This window comes from Pleuronectes platessa, chromosome 2 (assembly GCF_947347685.1).
Source record: "Pleuronectes platessa chromosome 2, fPlePla1.1, whole genome shotgun sequence".
Taxonomy (NCBI): domain Eukaryota; kingdom Metazoa; phylum Chordata; class Actinopteri; order Pleuronectiformes; family Pleuronectidae; genus Pleuronectes; species Pleuronectes platessa.
In genome coordinates this window covers 14,512,313-14,530,907 of record NC_070627.1, presented here as the reverse complement: position 1 = coordinate 14,530,907, position 18,595 = coordinate 14,512,313, and the positions used below count along the sequence as shown (strand labels likewise).

At 42.6% G+C, this 18,595-nt stretch overlaps 1 protein-coding gene across 1 annotated transcript; it reads left to right on the top strand.

Annotated features, from left to right (window-relative positions):
• Positions 1-7,537: 7,537 nt before the first annotated feature.
• Positions 7,538-18,595, top strand: LOC128462118 (sodium-dependent neutral amino acid transporter SLC6A17). Its single transcript, XM_053447407.1, has 11 exons — positions 7,538-7,820; positions 10,843-11,000; positions 13,428-13,554; positions 14,734-14,915; positions 15,007-15,117; positions 15,213-15,454; positions 16,502-16,694; positions 16,784-16,976; positions 17,209-17,368; positions 17,476-17,638; positions 18,152-18,595. Exons 1-11 carry the CDS (start codon positions 7,538-7,540, stop codon positions 18,593-18,595), a joined length of 2,256 nt encoding a protein of 751 aa, XP_053303382.1.

The following is an 18,595-nucleotide window of genomic DNA, read 5'->3' as shown; positions in this document are numbered from 1 at the left end:
TGCATTTTCTCTTGTGTTTGATGTAGATTTCTGCTGAGTGTACTAACGATGTTGACATCATGTTGGGCATCACTCCGCCACTTTGCTGCAGACTAAAATATCTTATTTGATCCAAATAACCTACCAAACCAAGGAGGACCACAGCTTGGATTCATTTAGAATGGGTGAATTATGATGAAGATTTGTGCATACATCCATGGTCCTCGAAGGATGAACCCCAGTGAGCTGGTCCCTTTCCTGACTCTATGTGGTTGGCTTTTAGAGTTTATGATCGAAATGTCTTAACAACAGTTGGAACTGAAACAAACAAAATATAATGTATTTATCTATTTGTGAGCCCCTCAGGATGAATTGCACCTGGAGCAGGTTGTCCACTGACCAGAAGGTCGGTGGTTTGATCCTCGGCTCAAGTTCCCAGGTCAAAGTGTCTTAAGGCTCTGTATTAATATGTTTGTGTATGAATGGGTGAATGTGTAATGTAGAACATTATAATTGTCAGTGTCGGCATATTAGTCTATGCTAGTATTACGATTAGTATTAGGTCAAAGCACCACTTTATATAAACAGCCGAACCGAGCCAACCTCTGTCTTCTTAATTAACTTCTATATCCAATAAAGTTTTACCTAAAACCTGCAAATTATCAAAGTGGGGGTGAGGCTGGAACAATAGGAGAAAATTGTAAAATAAAACTGTGAAGTAAACTGGCTGAGGGTGAATGAAGGCAGAACAGAGGTGCAGCCCTTTAATCTCAGATGGGACTGTTGGGTCCTTTGCTAACCAGAGAGGGCAGCAGCACTGCTGCTACAGTCCCCAGGCCTAATACCTCCAAATGTTATGTGTGTGCTACTGAGTGACACATCACTGTCCACTTAGCAGATTCCCAGCAGCAACTGAGGCTGAGCTTTCTTAGTCAAGGGCAGTTTAGACTTGCCCCTGCAGCCTGTTAGCTGTGATCAGGCCTAAGCTGGTTCCTCTAAACTGGCTTAATGAGAGTCTTTTTTATCAGATGTGGAGAGAAAGAGAGAACTCTTTGTGAAAGCCATAGTCGGGTGAGAAAACACCACAGATGATATCTTTAATAAAAAAAAACGTACCAAACCAAGGAAGAAAACTGTGGATCTGAGGAGAAGCAGAGGAGAAAACACGTATCAGTGTAGTGCAACTACTTAAAGGGGTTCAGTTTTGGTTCAAGGAAAACATTATTTCCCTTTGTCTCTTATACGCAACAGAAACTTCAGATGCTAGACTTAAGAAAAGCCAGTCGGTAACTTATTTCTGTGGTATTTAGTTGTTTTTTTCCACTAAAGCGATGTATGGAGGGAGCGGTGCAGAAAGGAGAGTGATGCAGAGTCGAGTCTGTCATATGATCCTTGGGTTGCTGTGGTAACTGCTGCCGGTCAGCTCGAGGAAGGTGCGTCAGAATCGTCATGGCGTGAGGACCGGCAGCCCTGGGACCGGCTGTTTAGGAAACAGATCCGACCTTGAGCTCGTCCTCGAGGCTTTAGTTCAACCCGAAACAGTCTGAGCAGCATGTCATCGTCATATCCAGGGAATGGGAGACACGAACTGTGATTCAAGTGTTCTGAGCGGGTCTCAATCTGCTGTTTGGAGTCTGTATTAATGCTCTCTTTACAGGATTCTGTCCTCACATAGACTTTAAAGCTAATTCCACATGTTTCAACTCTCTACTGACATAGTTTGATTTGATTGCATTCAGCTGACGCTTTTATACAAAGCGACTTACATAAGTGCATGAGGGTACAAACCCAGAACAACAAGAATCAAGAAAGTACAATTTCTTCAAAAAAGCTAAACTACAGAGTGCTATAAGTAAGTGCCATTTAAGCGCTTCTAAATTGTTAGTTTAAAATTGTATTCAAGGTATTGTCGGGAGATGTGTGTTTTTAGTTGCGGCGTAACATGTCTAGACTTTCTGCTGTTTTTAGCTCTCAGTGAGGGAGCAACAAGCCGATTGGCAGAAGCAGAGCAGGGTGAACGGGCTGGGATTTAACGTTTCACCATGTCCTGGACGTAGACTGGACCTGATCCGTTCACAGCACAGTACACAAGTACTAATGTTTTTAAGTGGATGCTGCTGAAGTGGGCAGCCACTGGTAACCAGTGAAGGGAGCGAAGTAGTGTGAGTGACTTTAGGGTGGTTAAAGACCAGTCGAGCTGCTGCATTCTGAATGAGCTGCAAAGGTCGGATGGCACCACCAGGCAGACCAGCCAGGAGGGAGTTACAGTAGTCTAGGCGTGAGATGACCAGGGCCTGGATCAGAACCTGCACCACCTTCTGAGGGAGAAGGGGATGTAACCTCCTGATGTTGTGTAGCATGAATCTACAGGAACGTGTTGTCACAGTAATGTTGGCAGTAAGGGAGAGCTGACTGTCGAGTGTCACACCCAGGTTCCTTGCACGGGGTTATCAAAGGTTATGGTCAGGTGGTGGGTGGGAGAGCCTTTCCCATGAAGGCACTATGAGGAGGCAGACGTGTGGGAACAAGGGATGAAATAAATCCATAGGGTCAAGATGAAAAATTACCTGGTGATAACATCATCCTCCACAGTCTGGGGGGTATTAAAGAATATTCTGGTGTGATTTATGGTCTCCTGGGTGACTGTGTCTGCTGCAGTCGCGTGTCCGATGTCTCTATGGAGAAATGACGACACAGAGCCAGTGCAATGATTCACAGTGTGATCTGCAAGATAAGGCTGTTGGTCAGGAAATAAATGGTTTGTATTTATTTAGAGCTTTTTCCAGATCTCGATTATCACTCAAAGTGCTTTAAAGCACAGTTTGCCATTCACCCATTCACACACACATTCATACAGTGCATCTATTAGCAGCACTTTCTTGTTCTATGAGGGGCAATTCAGGATTCAGCATATTGCCCAAGGACACTTCAGCATGCAGATGGGGAAGACTGGGGATCAAACTGCTGACCTTCTGGTTGGAGGACGACCGCTCTACCCCTCAGCCACAGCCTCCCCGAGAGGCTATTAGAGAGAAGTCGATGTTCACACATATAGATTAAAAAAGAGAATCATAGTTTGAGTATTCAATCATATGGCGGTAAATAACTTTGACACCCATCACTTACACAGGAATGGAGTTAGGAGGAGATTTTCTTCATACCAAAGTGGTCAGAAGTACGGTGGCCCTGAAGTGCACATAACAAAACATCTCATAAGAAAACACTGCAACAGATCACACACACGTGAACAACCAATCAGGGATGAATGATGAATGTCCACAGCAGGTACTTACCTTTACCCTAAGAACATAGTGCTGTTTGTTTTACGGAGCCCCTGTAAGGTCATGACTTTGTATGTTTTACTCCTTTGTTGTTGTGTATTGTAATGTCTTTGTTGTGTTTTCCCCCCGTGTTGTGTTTTCTTATTCGCTAATGTGTTTTTTTTCTTATTTTTATTGTTTTTAGGTAATATGTTGTGATTTCTTGTGTTTTCTTGTTTGTTATTGTGTTTTATAATATGTTATTATTTGCTGTTGTGCTTTGCACTTCAGGGCCACCATGATGTATAATTTCACAATCATTTTGAGCATCTGGAAACTTTTGTAAACAGACAGACTTTAAAATATGAACCTTGTGAGAACCAGTTGTTCTCAAACAGTCCAGGTGACACCATCATCACCAACACCTCATCCTGCTCATCCCGCTCCACTGTCCTGATGGAGCAGTGACGAACAACTTCAAATTTTCATGAATTGAGCAGCGAATGACGAAAGCTGCGTCAGAGAGCCACTTCCTCAGGTAGGAGTGGATAACCTTGACAAACACCCGCACAGTTTTCGCCCCGTTTCTCTCTGTTTTCTCGCTTTTTCCCTGCTTCTCCCTCAGAGGTGCACTAGTGTCAAACACCAGCGTGTGTGTGTGTGTGCGCGCGCGTGTGTGTGTGGCAGTGGTGATGATTTGTCGCTGTTAATAGTGAGAAGGAGTCCGTGCGTCACGGTGCGCTCCGGACCCTCCACCCTGCGTGTCAGAGCTGGAGGCAGGGCAGCATGTGATGATGCTCCGTCCTCCTGTGTCCTGTGAGCGCCTCAGTCAGTGAAGCAGGAGCAGCCCGGCGGATGTTTTAACGACTCTCTCCACAGATTCCATGACGGATGCACTCAGATTAAAACCCTGGATATTGCTCATCGCCATTAAAGACTCACGGTGAGGACTGTTTTTTTTTTTATCATCCCTCCACCTGTGCAGCTCGTCCTCGGTGTTATCACGTGGTTTTTGAAAAGGTGTAACCCTTTTTTTTATTTCTGCATAAGTTGTTAAAAAAAAGTTTGAACAGCCCAGTTTGACGTCAATGCATGCTTTTGAAGTTGTTTGTTAAATTGGTGCTTAGAGGTCAGGAGATATTTCTACGTGACCTTGATTGTGTGATCAGAAAAAGACGCAGCAGCTCTCGCGTTGAGCAGACAAATCATAGATGGAAGAACACTGGACCAACAGCATCAGCACCAGAAGTGTCACTGTGGTGTTCCCAATGTGTGATATTACTGAGAACGTTTCACAGTCTGCAACTGCTCCATTCAACTGAATTCTTCAAAAATGCTTTCACAACAATTGAACCTTTAAAGTTGATGTTTTCATACTTTTATAGTTAATTGATATCCTAAATTCTGGGGGGAAATCTGCGTTGACAGTTATATCCGATCAGAATATTTTATTATTGACCACATAAACAAGTTATTATTTGGGAGAGCATGGAAAAGCTCATGTCAACCGGAAAAATAACAAAGACGTAGACGGTGGTGACACTACCAGACAATATTACTTACACCGTGACATAACAGTGCATGAACATCATGACTGTTGCAGAGGGTTCAGAGGCCTTGTGGCAGTGGGGGGGGAGGAACAGGACCTTTGCTGGAATTCGCTCTTTCTCTCAATACTTTGTGAATTCCATTGTAAAAGCGCTGATGAGCCACAGACGGTGGCTCAGACTGGTAAGAACATGGGTCAGCGATCGATTAATGATCAAGTGTGGACAAGACTGATCAATGCAGCTGACACCTGCTCTTTTTACCCCAGTTTGTTTGGTGTTAAATTGTGTTACAGGAGGGGCCTCACTATCATCTGTGCAGACACAACTCAAAGAGACATTCATACACATCTGCCTTTTATCACTGCTGCCCACGTCTGCACGAGGGCACAACTTTTACCTGGATGTCCGTGATTGCATGTTGTGTCTGACGATGAAAACTGATGTGTGAGGTTGTGCGTCCATGGTTTAAAGAATGGCTGAGCATGTGACCTTGTTAGTGCTAATGGGAAATATCTCTCTCTGTATTTTGCTGCTTAAAAAAATGCTTGTATAGTCGTATTGTCGGTCATTTAGCAATGTTGCACATTTCTGGCTGTGAAAGCTCACATATCCGCATGAAGAAGAACATAGAATTGTGATTTAATTGACAAGTGATGCAGTAGAAACCACACAATCTCTTAATTTTGTGTGTACAGCAAATGACTCCATAAGGCAGCCTCTACTGTCGATGTGACCGTTGTTCAGAATGAAGATGAGACAGTCATTTGTGTGGTTTTACTGGAGCTGATGCACAGTATAGTGAAACCCTAACTCTGTGTGTATTATCCCTGAGGCAGATGGATGCAGGATCCCTGAATGATCCTGAAATACACAGAGGTCAGACAGATCTTGTTATATGTATATCAGGAGTAAATACTGTAGCGTTAGATCAAATACATGTTATATGTAGATCTAGAGGCTTTTCAGTTCCATAGTCGAACAGGCCTCTGCCGCGCTGTGTAATGTGCTCAACTGTGTGTTGGCTTTTTTTCCAGCAGGATTACTGGTTGGGTGAGCGGATGTTGTTGGTTTTTTTTCGTGTCTAAGAGTTGGCTGATTGATATTACGTGTCTTGTGTACTGCAGTGTGGGATTGAATGACAAGACAGAAAAAAAAAGCAGAGATCCCGGGGCTTTACCGTTAATGCACACAGGATTATGACGATTTGTCAATGGCCGTGCACGGATTATTGCATCACAAGCTCATCTTGACATGCACAGAGGAGGGAATCTGTTGTGGGATGAAAGACGAATAAACAAGGAAAGCCAACGAACATCCTGAGCAAGAAGAATAGTATTTTATGTTTGTGTTAAAGCTTTTGTTGTAATAGGAGCCCAGAGTTTATGGTTCTTGGGGAGAATCTGCTGAGTTTGTTTTCGGCTGATGCAAGCAGCCGGTGTTGTGACGATGAATGCATCACATTCAAGGTGCAGCATCTTCATCCAGCTCCTCTTGTCTGCTGTTTCCTTCGGTTTTCACAAGGCCCTGGTGATCTTTGACCTTTGTTTTTTTCTCTTCCTCACATAGAACAGTGTGTTCAAATAATCTACCAGCTTTTTGCACTTCTGCATTCCAGTGCATGGCAGTTTTTTTGTAATGGAGAAAGCTTTCGCTCAATAAGTAATGAGCCCACACAGTGGCTCGTGATGTGGATCAAGAGAACGCGCCATGGCACTTCATCCAAAGCATCATGTTCACTTCCTCCATTACGTTTGGGTTGAACCAACCACTCTTTGAGAGAGGGGTGAGGATGGATGCTGCTGTGAGGTTTCAGGGGATTAGAGGATTTGCAGGGGAAAGCTTCACTGAAGTTAAGCTTTGCAGAACAGGGAAATTAAATAGAACAATTTGCAGGATTGGGAATTTTTTTGGGAACCGGAAACATCATGTGGTTCTTTTGAGTGTTTGAGATGTTGTGTGTGTGTGTGTGAGAAAGAGGAAGAGTGTGTGTGTGTGTGTGTGTTTGTGTGCGAGTGTGTGGTTGTTTGTGGTTGTATGAGTGGGGTTGAATAAAACAGTTGCGGTATTTTTGGATTAGTGCATGCATGTGCTGGTTTTTGTATGTGAATGTGTGCGTGTGTGTGTGTATGTGTGTGTGTGCCTGCGTGCATGTGTGTGTGTATGTGTGTGTGTGTGTGTGTGAAGTCCCTGCTGCGTTTTGTTGTTGAAGAATCCAGGTTAACTGAGCTGATAGGTGTGATAAATGGTCTCCTGTCTTCACGCTGACGTGCCTCATGGTTCTGCAGGGACATATGTATTAGCATGCAGTGTCATTACGAGCCTAACCAAGCACTAAATGGCAGAATAATCGTGTCAGTGATTGCGAGAATTGTTATTTAAAGATCAGAGCTGAATAAATGAAGCCTAAAATTACATCAAATGAGCCTTGTCAAGGAGCTGACCTTAGTTTTTGCTATTATTCCTAAAGAAGGATATTTATGGATTGTTTTGGTCTAATAATGGAGAAAGATAACACCTTGAATTTGGATGATGTCCTTGAAATAAAATGTACTATCCAACCTTTCTGTTTTTCTGATGCAGGACTGAGGCCAACACCTCGAATCCAGCTGTCACTTCTTAGTCTCTTCCTTACAGCTCCATCCATCCATCTCTTCTCCACTCTTTGCATCTCTTCTCTCTGTTCCCACCAGTCTCTTTCTTCCATCTCTCTTTCCACCCCCACCCCCCTCCCGACCCTCAGCCTCCCTGATGCCTAAGAACAGCAAGGTGACCCAGCGCCAGCAGAGCAATGAGCACGTCACTGAGTCGGTGGCCGACCTGCTCGCCCACGAGGAGCCGCTGGACTACCAGAACAGCTCCCTGAACGTCGGAGGGGCCGCTGGGAAGAAGCCCCCACAGCTCAAGGTGCCCGAGAACGATGGGCGCCCCGCCTGGAACAGCAAGCTCCAGTACATCTTGGCCCAGGTGGGTTTCTCTGTGGGACTGGGCAACGTGTGGCGCTTCCCCTACCTGTGCCAAAAGAATGGAGGAGGTGAGTTGGAAACAAATCTCACTGTAAATCTCACTGTGAGCTGCATATGCTCATGTAAATGGGAACTTAATGTCTGTTTTCATGAAGAATTTGACTATAGATTACCACATATAAAAGTTAAAAGAATATAGTGCCATTTACTCAGCCTTGTACCTCTACAACATTGTTGAAGACAGCTTCACAACAACAAAAACTATCAGAGGTGATGTAGAAGAACCAGACATACAGTCGCCTTTACTCTCCCTCAATCACGTCTGGTATCTCTGTCGTAAATTCTAACATGGTCATATACCAGGACGGTATGCTACTCTCTTAAGTTACTTGATTCTGAAGTTTCAGGCTTCGTAAGTGCTATTTTATGGGTTTGGGTTATTTCTACCCCTCCTTGGAATGATCTTTGACCTATGGGATAGTATTTGACCTGCTAAGGGAGGAGCAAAGATCTAGCGGGTGACTTCAACTTAAAGTTACTAAAAACATGTCAAAATTTAGGCATAGACCCTATGTGCTACGTCATTTGATCTATAGTTTTGTTTGCGACACCTCCTCTTTAAAAGGTCTTGCCTTGCAGAGGCGGGCCAGATTTTCACTATCTGGCCTTTGTGATTTCTCCGGGCATACCATGGAGCCCGTCTGACCTGTGAAACTTCGGTGTAATAAATTCTGTTATGCTGCAAGTTCTGGGTCTGCTTCTCCTCTCTTCAAACACCGACTTCGACAAGACACTGCTGCTTGAAAGATACGGCACCTACTATACATTACCCACAATACAACCTGAGCGCTCTCACTTCAGTCAGAGATTAGAATGTAGTTGTTCTATGCTCCTTACAGTTAATTCAGCAACTAGACACAAGCAGAGATGATCATCTGGCTTCAGAGATTTCCTAAACGCATCTCTTTTGAACTTAATCTTTGGACTTTTACCCAAGTGACATTAGTTGAGGTCATTGGTCAGTTTGTATGTAGACCCAAATTTGCTTTATACAAGTTAGAGCGGGGCGGATATAATGATTACAATAATAATATTAATATAGATACAATATGTTCATAACATAATTTATAACATAACAGTTTTTTAAGGCCGTTTAACCCAAGAGTAACTGTATGCCCATTGGATAAAACATAACAGTCTTCCTACCACTAAAGTAAGCCTGAACAATGCATTTATTAATATTAAAACATTATCAATTATTAAGTCAGTGGAAATATATTGTTATCGAAAAATAGAGCAGTGTAATTGTTTATACAGCGTATCCTTTTGAGGGGCGTGATGGGATGGGAGCCAATCCCAGCTGACAGTGGGCCAGAGGTGGGGCGTGTCACCAGTGTTGTTGTTTTTATCTAGATTTATTATTCAAAACAAATTATAAGTACAAAATCTAAATTAGTGACATAAGTTCCCTTTTCACAAGTAAATATGGTGAGTCTGCTTATTGTTATTGATTTTGAACGTGCTGCTCCATCCTAGTCAACACGAGTGATTTCAACTTTCTCACAGAATCAGACAGAGTGAAGTTTACGTAAAATGAAGTCAGCGTCTTGTTTCTCTTCTCTCTCTCGGACTCAAGCGTCTGATTGACCCGGACCATCACAAACATTGCATTTCCACTCGGCACAGAACTAACAGTAAAGCGCTGCAGTGTAGAAATGAATCCCAAAATAGCTTCACCATTGATTATAACTGGCGACAGGCCCAGGCCCAGCTGAACTGATACTCTAATGACCAGAGAAGAGGAGCTCGATACCAAAGTGAGAGTAGCTGCACGCAGACAGGGTTTTGTTTTTGTTTGAGATGCATGTAATCTGAGGCGTACACTCTGTCAGCCATGTGTTCACAGTTGCTGAAGAACATCATGTCACGACAGACGTGACGAAGCCTCCATCAGTCTGATTGTTTTCAGCTTTACGGCCCATGTCTGACTTATGTGCAGGATTTACTGTCTGCAGGGGGGGGCGTCGGTGACAGTAGAATCACTCTCGGACCGGTCAGGTTGTGCTCCCTGGCGAGCGGCCATTTTTCACTGTGTAATTTGCTGTCTGGCAGCCAATTCCAGACACATTAAAAGGTCTGTGTGATGAGGAGTTATCGCTGTGTGGGCTCCTCTCTGCTTGCCTTCGTCACCTTCCCTCATCGTGCCTTTCTCTTTTCTGTTTTATCACCCTCCATCATTTCTCCCCCTGCTTCATCTCTATGCCAGAGACTCTGTTATACATGGTTTTTATCACAGGCTCCAATTTGTATATCGTATGATGAAGTGGATTTGTGAGTGAGTGAGTTGTTTGTCACCCGAGGCCTAAAACTCCTCACTGTCATTTCCTTCTTGATTCATCCGACCACCTCTCTGCCTCATTACTCCTCCCACTATGGGACGTGTGTGCCACTGAATGTAATTCCTTCTTCTGATGTATTAATAGTAGTAGTGCATGTTTGCCCGCTATAAGTCTCTATATCCCGGATGACGACTCACCCTTTACAGAGGAAATGGATTAAGCTGCAAAGAGACGCATTTGGATTTCAATCAAAATTTGAAATGTAATTTTAAAATTATTCATCAGTTTAGTAGTAGTTACATCATTGAGGAGCTGGGCGGTGGTGTGAGCTGGATGGCTCAATAGATTCTGACTAAAACTGTTTAATCACTGCACTTGTTCTGCAGCTATTAATATTAACAAGGAACCTAAATTCGTCACATTTAGCAACTAAATATTTTGCATGTTGTAGGAAAACTTTGGTTTGTTGGTTGGAAAAGGAAAAATGATGAGCAGCAATTTATGTCCATATTATTTCCAAGAAATTGGTTAAAGAATATATTTGAGTTGACTAATATGAGAAAAAAAGACACCACAATTAAAAACAGATATCCCTGCTGCTGTGCTGGTTTTTCAACCAAACATTTTCCTTGAGCTCGGAGACCAGTGTCCTCATTTAATTTGACATTTTTAAGGGACATATTTTACATCACATACCTCATGTTGTGAGTGTACTATGGCAAGCTCAGTTATAAGTTCTTATGTTTTCCAGGTGCCTATTTGGTTCCCTACTTCATCCTCCTCCTCCTCATCGGCATCCCGCTCTTCTTCTTGGAGCTGGCGGTGGGTCAGAAGATACGCCGCGGGAGCATCGGTGTGTGGAACTATGTCTGTCCCAGCCTGGGCGGAATAGGGATGTCAAGTCTAATGGTAAAGTAGCAAACATTGATTTTTATGAAATTGTTTAATCCATCATCACTGTAACCATTGCCTGAAGACTGCAATATAACACACTGTAATAGAAAAGGAATAAGACAGCAGTGTGGTGGAAAAAGAAAGTATCTATCTATCTATCTATCTATCTATCTATCTATCTATCTATCTATCTATCTATCTAGATATCTATCTATCTATCTATCTATCTATCTTTCTGTCTGTCTGTCTGTCTGTCTGTCTGTCTGTCTGTCTGTCTGTCTATCTATCTATCTATCTATCTATCTATCTATCTATCTATCTATCTATCCATCCATCCATCCATCCATCCATCCATCCATCCATCCATCCATCCATCCATCTATCTATCTATCTATCTATCTGTCTGTCTGTCTGTCTATCTGTCTGTCTGTCTGTCTGTCTGTCTGTCTGTCTGTCTGTCTGTCTGTCTGTCTGTCTGTCTGTCTGTGTATCTGTCTATCTATCGATCTATCTATCTATCTATCTATCTTTCTGTCTGTCTGTGTATCTGTCTGTCTATCTTTCTATCTATCTATCTATCTATCTATCTATCTATCTATCTATCTATCTATCTATCTATTTATCTATCTATTTATCTATCTTTCTATCTATCTATCCATCCATCTTATATATTAAATATTTATATGTATCTTACTGTATATTTAGTATTGTATGTAGAAGCTAAACAATCAATTTTTTACAGTAAAGACTGGATCAAGTTACAGCTTGAGTCGCCACAACAACCGTCACACATCCTCTTGGGGCGTGTGGCAGGTATTGGCGTGTCGGGGAGTGAAGGGTAGCCTTTCTTTGGAGTTGTGCGACTCGCGAAGAAGTAGCTATAAATATCTCATGGAAGATCAGTGTTGAAAAGAGAGCACGTTAATTATTCATGCTTCCCTCAACCATATTTAGCTCCTGAATGTCCTGGCTGCCAGGACTGCTCGGAAGACAGACAGCAACAAGACATGCAGAAAGCCTGCCGCCTTATTAGCACACTTCTTTCCCTTTGAGATGAAATGTTGGCAGAAAACCTGATATTATGCAATTCATGTTAATGTGGTTGTCTCTTACAGTTTTTCTCCATTGCTTTGGCTCATTTCACGAAACAGAAATGACATTCTCAGAGCTCTAAGTGCAATTGGCAAAATAGCTCATATGGTTCAGCACAACAACATAGATCACCTTCAAAAGGTCATATCTCACCCAAAACAGTTAACTCAAGTTTCAAAACCAAATCATTTTCTCATATAAATAGTCAGTGCCCCCAAAATGAAAATTTCCTTCTCGATTGCTGTGGCTCATCTCTGAGAAAAATAAGGACATTCTCAAAGCTTTATATACATTTGCCAAAATAACATAGATGGTTCAGCAAAACTCCATAGCACACCTGAAAAAAGGTCATATCTCTCCCAAAACAGACAACTCATCAGTCAAAACTAAATCCTTTTCTCATACAAATAGTCAGTGCCCCCAAAATGAAAAGTCCCTTTGGCATTGTTTAAACACTACAGGTCAAAACGTTTAGATGTTTTGTCAGTATGGCAGTGGACCATAGAAATATCCCTCATGTGCACATTTCAATCTTGGCTCAGTCCTTGAATGGTCACTGAATGGTTACAGTAGATGTTTTCTTTCCAGAATATTATGTGTATCAAACAGAAAAAAGATTAATTCAAGGTTTCACATAAAATACTTTATTGAACTCATACTGCCATGGAAATTGTTACAGTAATTGCCATACATCGTCCTTACAGTAACAGAAAATGTGTACAGCACAATATACTGTCAAACAATAAGCACATCAAAACGAACATTTGGCATAGTGAGATATGACCTTTTGAAGGTGATCTATGTAGTTGTGCTGAACCATATGGGCTATTTTGCCAATTGCACTTATTATGTGCCTGTACGATTTTGACAGTGGAGTGAACTATTGTGCAGGTGATGATGTACACAATGAAATTATGCCAACATGTTCTGCAGAGAACAACCACTTGACTGAGAAGGGACAGTCAGTTTTGACCAGCAATATATATTCAATTGGTAATTGAGCTAACTGAAGGCAATTGTACCTAACCGTTTTTGCAAAGGTGTGCTAAATCATTTGAAATTTGTGCAAGCTGTTGGAAATTGTACTTGTCATTGCAAGGATGTGCTAATACAATTGCAATTTGATTAAAGGAATGAGATATTCCAATCTGTTGTGAACAAGTGCCCAGTGGTTTGGAGGTTTGCACGGGTTGTTTTGAGAATGTCATTTCTGTTTCGTGAAATGAGCCAAAGCAATGGAGAAAAACTGTAATGTCCCATAACAGAGAGTGTAGGCTGCTGTAAAATTAAAATGGAAAAGACAACAAGAAGACCATAAATCTATCTTTCTTATCTATTCTATCTATCTAGGTGTGTGGCTTTGTGGGTCTCTACTATAACGTGATCATTGGCTGGAGCATCTTCTACTTCTTCCAGTCCTTCCAGTATCCTCTGCCATGGAGCGAGTGTCCAATCAGAAGGAACGGCACACTTGCCAGTAAGTGACGTTAATTACTGAAGAATAGGCAAAGCAAGTTTATTTGTGTGTTACCTTTTAAATACAGATGCAGCTTAGTTTAACGATTATGAGTTAAAATATTGTTTTGCTCTACAGGACCTTATGTTGTTAATAATGCAGAACAGTTTGTCTGTTGTTGAATTAGATTCCACTACAGGTCATGAAGGGGTTTTATTCAATATCAATTGTGCAAAGTATTGTATATGAAAGTGGACGGAGCGTCTCCACTTCCTCTCACTATCCAGAAATGACGCTTAAATATCCGGGATCATATGCCGCCATCTTGAGCATTTGAAGCCACAGTTTGCGCTGTAGCGAGGTCCTGTCGACACACGCACTCTCACACTTCACAAGTGGCAACTGAATCATCTATTCATGTGGACAAGGCTAAATTCATGACGTATACTGCAGCCAACCACCACATGTCGATCGACCTCCCAACAGAGAGGTTAGGTTTCTCGACAAAGCTGATCATAGCTGCTGGTAGAAAGAGAGGGAGCGATGATTCAGCCTCTGAGGCTGGAGGACCGTAGTGTTGGAGGACAACAGCAGAATGCAAAACATTTCACAGGAAGGACAGAGGCTCTGTGCGTCTCATAGATGTATAACCAGTTTAACAGGAAAGGCATCGTGATTGGACCTGACAGTAACTAATAAACAATGAATAATGCGAAGGACATATTGAATTCAGAAGATTTAGTTTGTTGTACATCTAGAAAGAGGGTTTTCCTGCATGTGAAGCTGTAGCTTGTGTGTCCATGCAGGTTGTGTCTATGTGCATCTGCGTAGATAAATCTGCACCCTCCTGGAGAATAATGTTGAGAATCGCACTCAGCCACACACTATATATCATCTCCACAAGGTAACAGCAGAATATATTATGTGTGCACTGAAAAAGATCTCAGGTGTTGTGAGTTGCAGGTTCGTTCTTTGCATAGCAAGCGGACAGATGACCTTGTTCAGCTCACCTGCGTCTGACGGGTGTAAACCAGCCGAGTATTGAGATACTGACCCCGAGCAAACGTTGTCGATCTCATTCCTCTACTGCCCCTGTCATCGTCCTGCTGCATCTTCACACCTCCACCTCTTCTCCCTTCGATACTCATTATCACCCGACCTAAACCTCTCTCTCTCCCTGTCTGACTGTAAAACTCACAGTTGTGGAGCCCGAGTGCGACAAAAGCTCCGCCACGACTTATTTCTGGTACCGACAAACCCTGAACACGACCAGCACGATCGCAGAGAGCGGCGGCCTCAACATCAAAATGACCCTGTCTCTGTTTGTGGCCTGGATCATCGTCTGCCTCGCCGTCATTAAAGGAATCGCCTCCTCTGGGAAGGTAGTGGAGTGATGGTATGATGAGAGACAAACATGAAAGAGCAGCACTGGTCTACTGTTTCTAAATATGTTTTTTCTCTCGTGGTTTACAGGTGATGTACTTCAGCTCTCTTTTCCCCTACGTGGTGCTCCTTTGTTTCCTGGTCAGGGGGTTGATGCTGAAGGGATCGGTGGATGGTATCGCTCACATGTTTACTCCCAAGGTTTGTTTTTCTCTATCTGAATATTGAATAATATATATTAAGTGTATATGTACCAATATATAAAACACACATTACTTACACCTTGTATCTCACAGCTGGAGAAGATGTTGGAGCCCCAGGTTTGGAGGGAAGCAGCCACCCAGGTGTTTTTCGCCCTGGGTCTGGGCTTTGGAGGAGTGATAGCTTTCTCCAGTTACAATAAGATAGACAACAACTGTCATTTTGACGCCGTGCTCGTCTCGGTCATCAACTTCTTGACCTCCATTCTAGCCACGCTGGTGGTGTTTGCTGTGCTGGGCTTCAAGGCGAACATCATGAACGAAAAGTGTATCGCAGAGTGAGTACAATGAGCTAGGAATCAAAGGAAACAGATCATGATCATATTCAGGTTCTTAATTTTAATTTGGGTTATGACTTGATAATGTTAACATTCTCTAACGTTCAGAAAACACATCACTCTCCTCAGTCTGTCCTCTTCTACAGCTCCTCTTTTCAGTCTCTGTCTAAAAGCCCAGTCTGCTCTGATTGGTCAGCTGGCCTGCTCTGTTGTGATTGGTCAACAACTTCCAGCAGAGATCATGCTTAGCTCTTAAATGTTTGCCTGCTGCTGGATTAAAGTGGATAATCTCTGTGCACGTGACAAAATGACATTTCAACCAGACTTACACGAATGTACAGACATGCTAAATCCAACATCAACTGTTTAGAGGATGTAATGACTTGCTGACTGTCACTGTTATTTACATTAGCATGGTATCCTTCGATAATTATCAAAAAGTGCACACAAAGCTAAAGGGAAAGTTAGTTTAGTGAGTATTTAGTCATAAACCAAAGTATAGAGCTTTTCAACAGCAGCCATTTTGTCGTGACTTATGCTAGTAGGTTAACGCAGCTGTTACTCATCACGTTAATTCAGACTGAACAGAACCTTCCTTAGCGTGATGAGAAACACCTGTGTGAACCAACCACAAAAAAAAATGGCTGCAGCGAAAAAGAAAACGATTGGAAAAAACTGAAATAACGTCTGAATATACTCTGCAATTTTTGGGATTCATCCCTTAGTTATTAAGACGTTTTTGGACCATATTACCCAATCAAAGAAGCCAAAAAAAAGAATAGTTTTATCAGCATGAAACCGATAAAACCGGTAACCCTGGATCAAAACAAAAGAGAACTGGAGGAAGTATGTGATAGCTTAATGAATGATCTGAGATGAATAAATATGTATTAAATAATAAAACATAGCCCTACATTATACTTTGGTCTTGAGTAAATAGCTCTTACAGCTTATAGTGAAATGTGCAGCTCCAGTGTAATTCCACCACTTTATATCCCAACACTATCCTCTACTTTTTACATTTTTTACATTTGCTCGTGTTTCAAGGAATTCTGAGAAGATCCTGGGGTTCCTCAACTCCAACGTCCTGAGTCACGACCTCATCCCTCCACACATGAACTTCTCCCAGCTCAGCACATCAGACTATGCTGAGATATACGGAGTCATCAAGACGGTCAAAGAGGACGGCTTCGCCCAGCTGGGTCTGGAGCCGTGTCTCCTTGAGGACGAGCTCAACAAGGTGAGTCTTAGAAAGTCTCTTTCTGCAGACATATCTATTTCCATGTTCCATATTCATGACTCTTGACTCCTATGACCGTCTCTCTTCAGTCTGTCCAGGGCACCGGCCTGGCTTTCATCGCCTTCACAGAGGCCATGACTCATTTCCCAGCATCTCCATTCTGGTCGGTCATGTTCTTCTTCATGCTCATTAACCTCGGCCTGGGCAGCATGATCGGCACCATGACTGGCATCACTACACCCGTTCTCGACTCCTACAAGGTCCATAAGGAGCTTTTCACAGGTAAACATCCCTGACTCGTCATGACAGGCGATTTTATATTATAAGCTCAAAGTCCTTATTTAGCACTTAAATTGGATTAAACACATTTGGGAATGTGATGCATTACGCTATGTAAAATTGCTCTGAGCGTATCAACAGCAAAACAATAACAGAAACCAAATAAACCCATTGAAAATAAAAACGGTTTTCCGATGAATTACCAAATTGCTGTTCTTCTTCATGTTTGTTTCAGTATGTTGCTGCGTTGTGGCCTTCCTGTGTGGCCTGCTGTTCGTTCAGCGCTCAGGGAATTACTTTGTCACCATGTTCGATGATTATTCTGCTGGTCTGCCTCTCACTGTCGTTGTCATCCTGGAAAATGTATCTGTCGCTTGGATTTATGGTACTAAAAGGTAAACCTGTGTGTCCATGTCTTTGGATACTCAAATATCTCACAGGTGTTAAATAAGAATTGTATGAAGGGACATCACTGTAATATTGTTTTGTTCTTCTGTCTCAGGTTCATGCAGGACCTGGAGGACATGTTAGGATTCCGACCGTGCATTATCTACTTCTACCTGTGGAAATACGTCTCCCCGTTCTGCCTCATCGTTCTCATCTCAGCCACTGTCATAGAGATGGCCATCAGCCCACCGGGATACAACGCCTGGGTCGAAGAGCTGGTCAGTCAGTGTGTGTGTGTATGTGTGTGTGTGTGTGTGTTTTTGTTTGTCTGTCTGTCTGTCTGTTTGTGTTTCTGTGTTAACAGCAGAAATGGTGGAGCAAGAATTCAGATTCTTTACAAAAGTAGCAGTAGCTCAATTTAAAAATACTGCATTACAAGTAACGAGTCCTGCATTCAAAATGTATACAAGTGAAGGAACAGGAGAATAATCTAGTAGTATTTAACAATCAAAAATACCACACCGTATTACATATTATTATATACTAATGCAGTAAGATCTGAACATGTTGAGAAAAACACAACTTTACTTATATTAGGAAGAATAGGAACCTATTAAAAATGTTTTTCATGTAAATTATTTTAACTTAAGGAGCTAGTGACTAATAAATGTAGTGTCGTAAATAATACAAATGTTAAAAACCCCACATATTGTACAATGGCTGGTGAAGTCAAAAATTCTATTACTTTAGAAGCTCCTCACTCTCACTTGATTCTCTTTCAATGTTTGCAGGCTCAAGAGCGTTTCGAGAGTTACCCCCCCTGGGCACTTGCCATGTGCTTCTCTCTGATCGCAGTGGCCATGCTCCCTGTCCCCATCGTCTTCATCGCTCGTCACTTCAACCTGATGTCCGATGGCTCCAACAAGCTGTCCGTCTCCTACCGTAAAACCATGATGAAGGACATCTCTAACCTGGAGGAGCAGGATGAGGCCAGATCCATCCTCGGAGCCAAACCCGGCGAGGCCCCGTCATCAGCCCCAGCACACAAAGCATACCTCACTCCTGGAGAGATCAAACCCCTGGACCCGAACTCCCTGTCTCCAAACATCTGCTACGGCACAAGCTACCAAAACGATGCCATCAGTCCCACCACGCCAACAACACCTGTCACACCTATCACACCTGTCACACCTGTCACAATTGTCACGCCTGTCACGCCAGAGTCTGACTCTTGA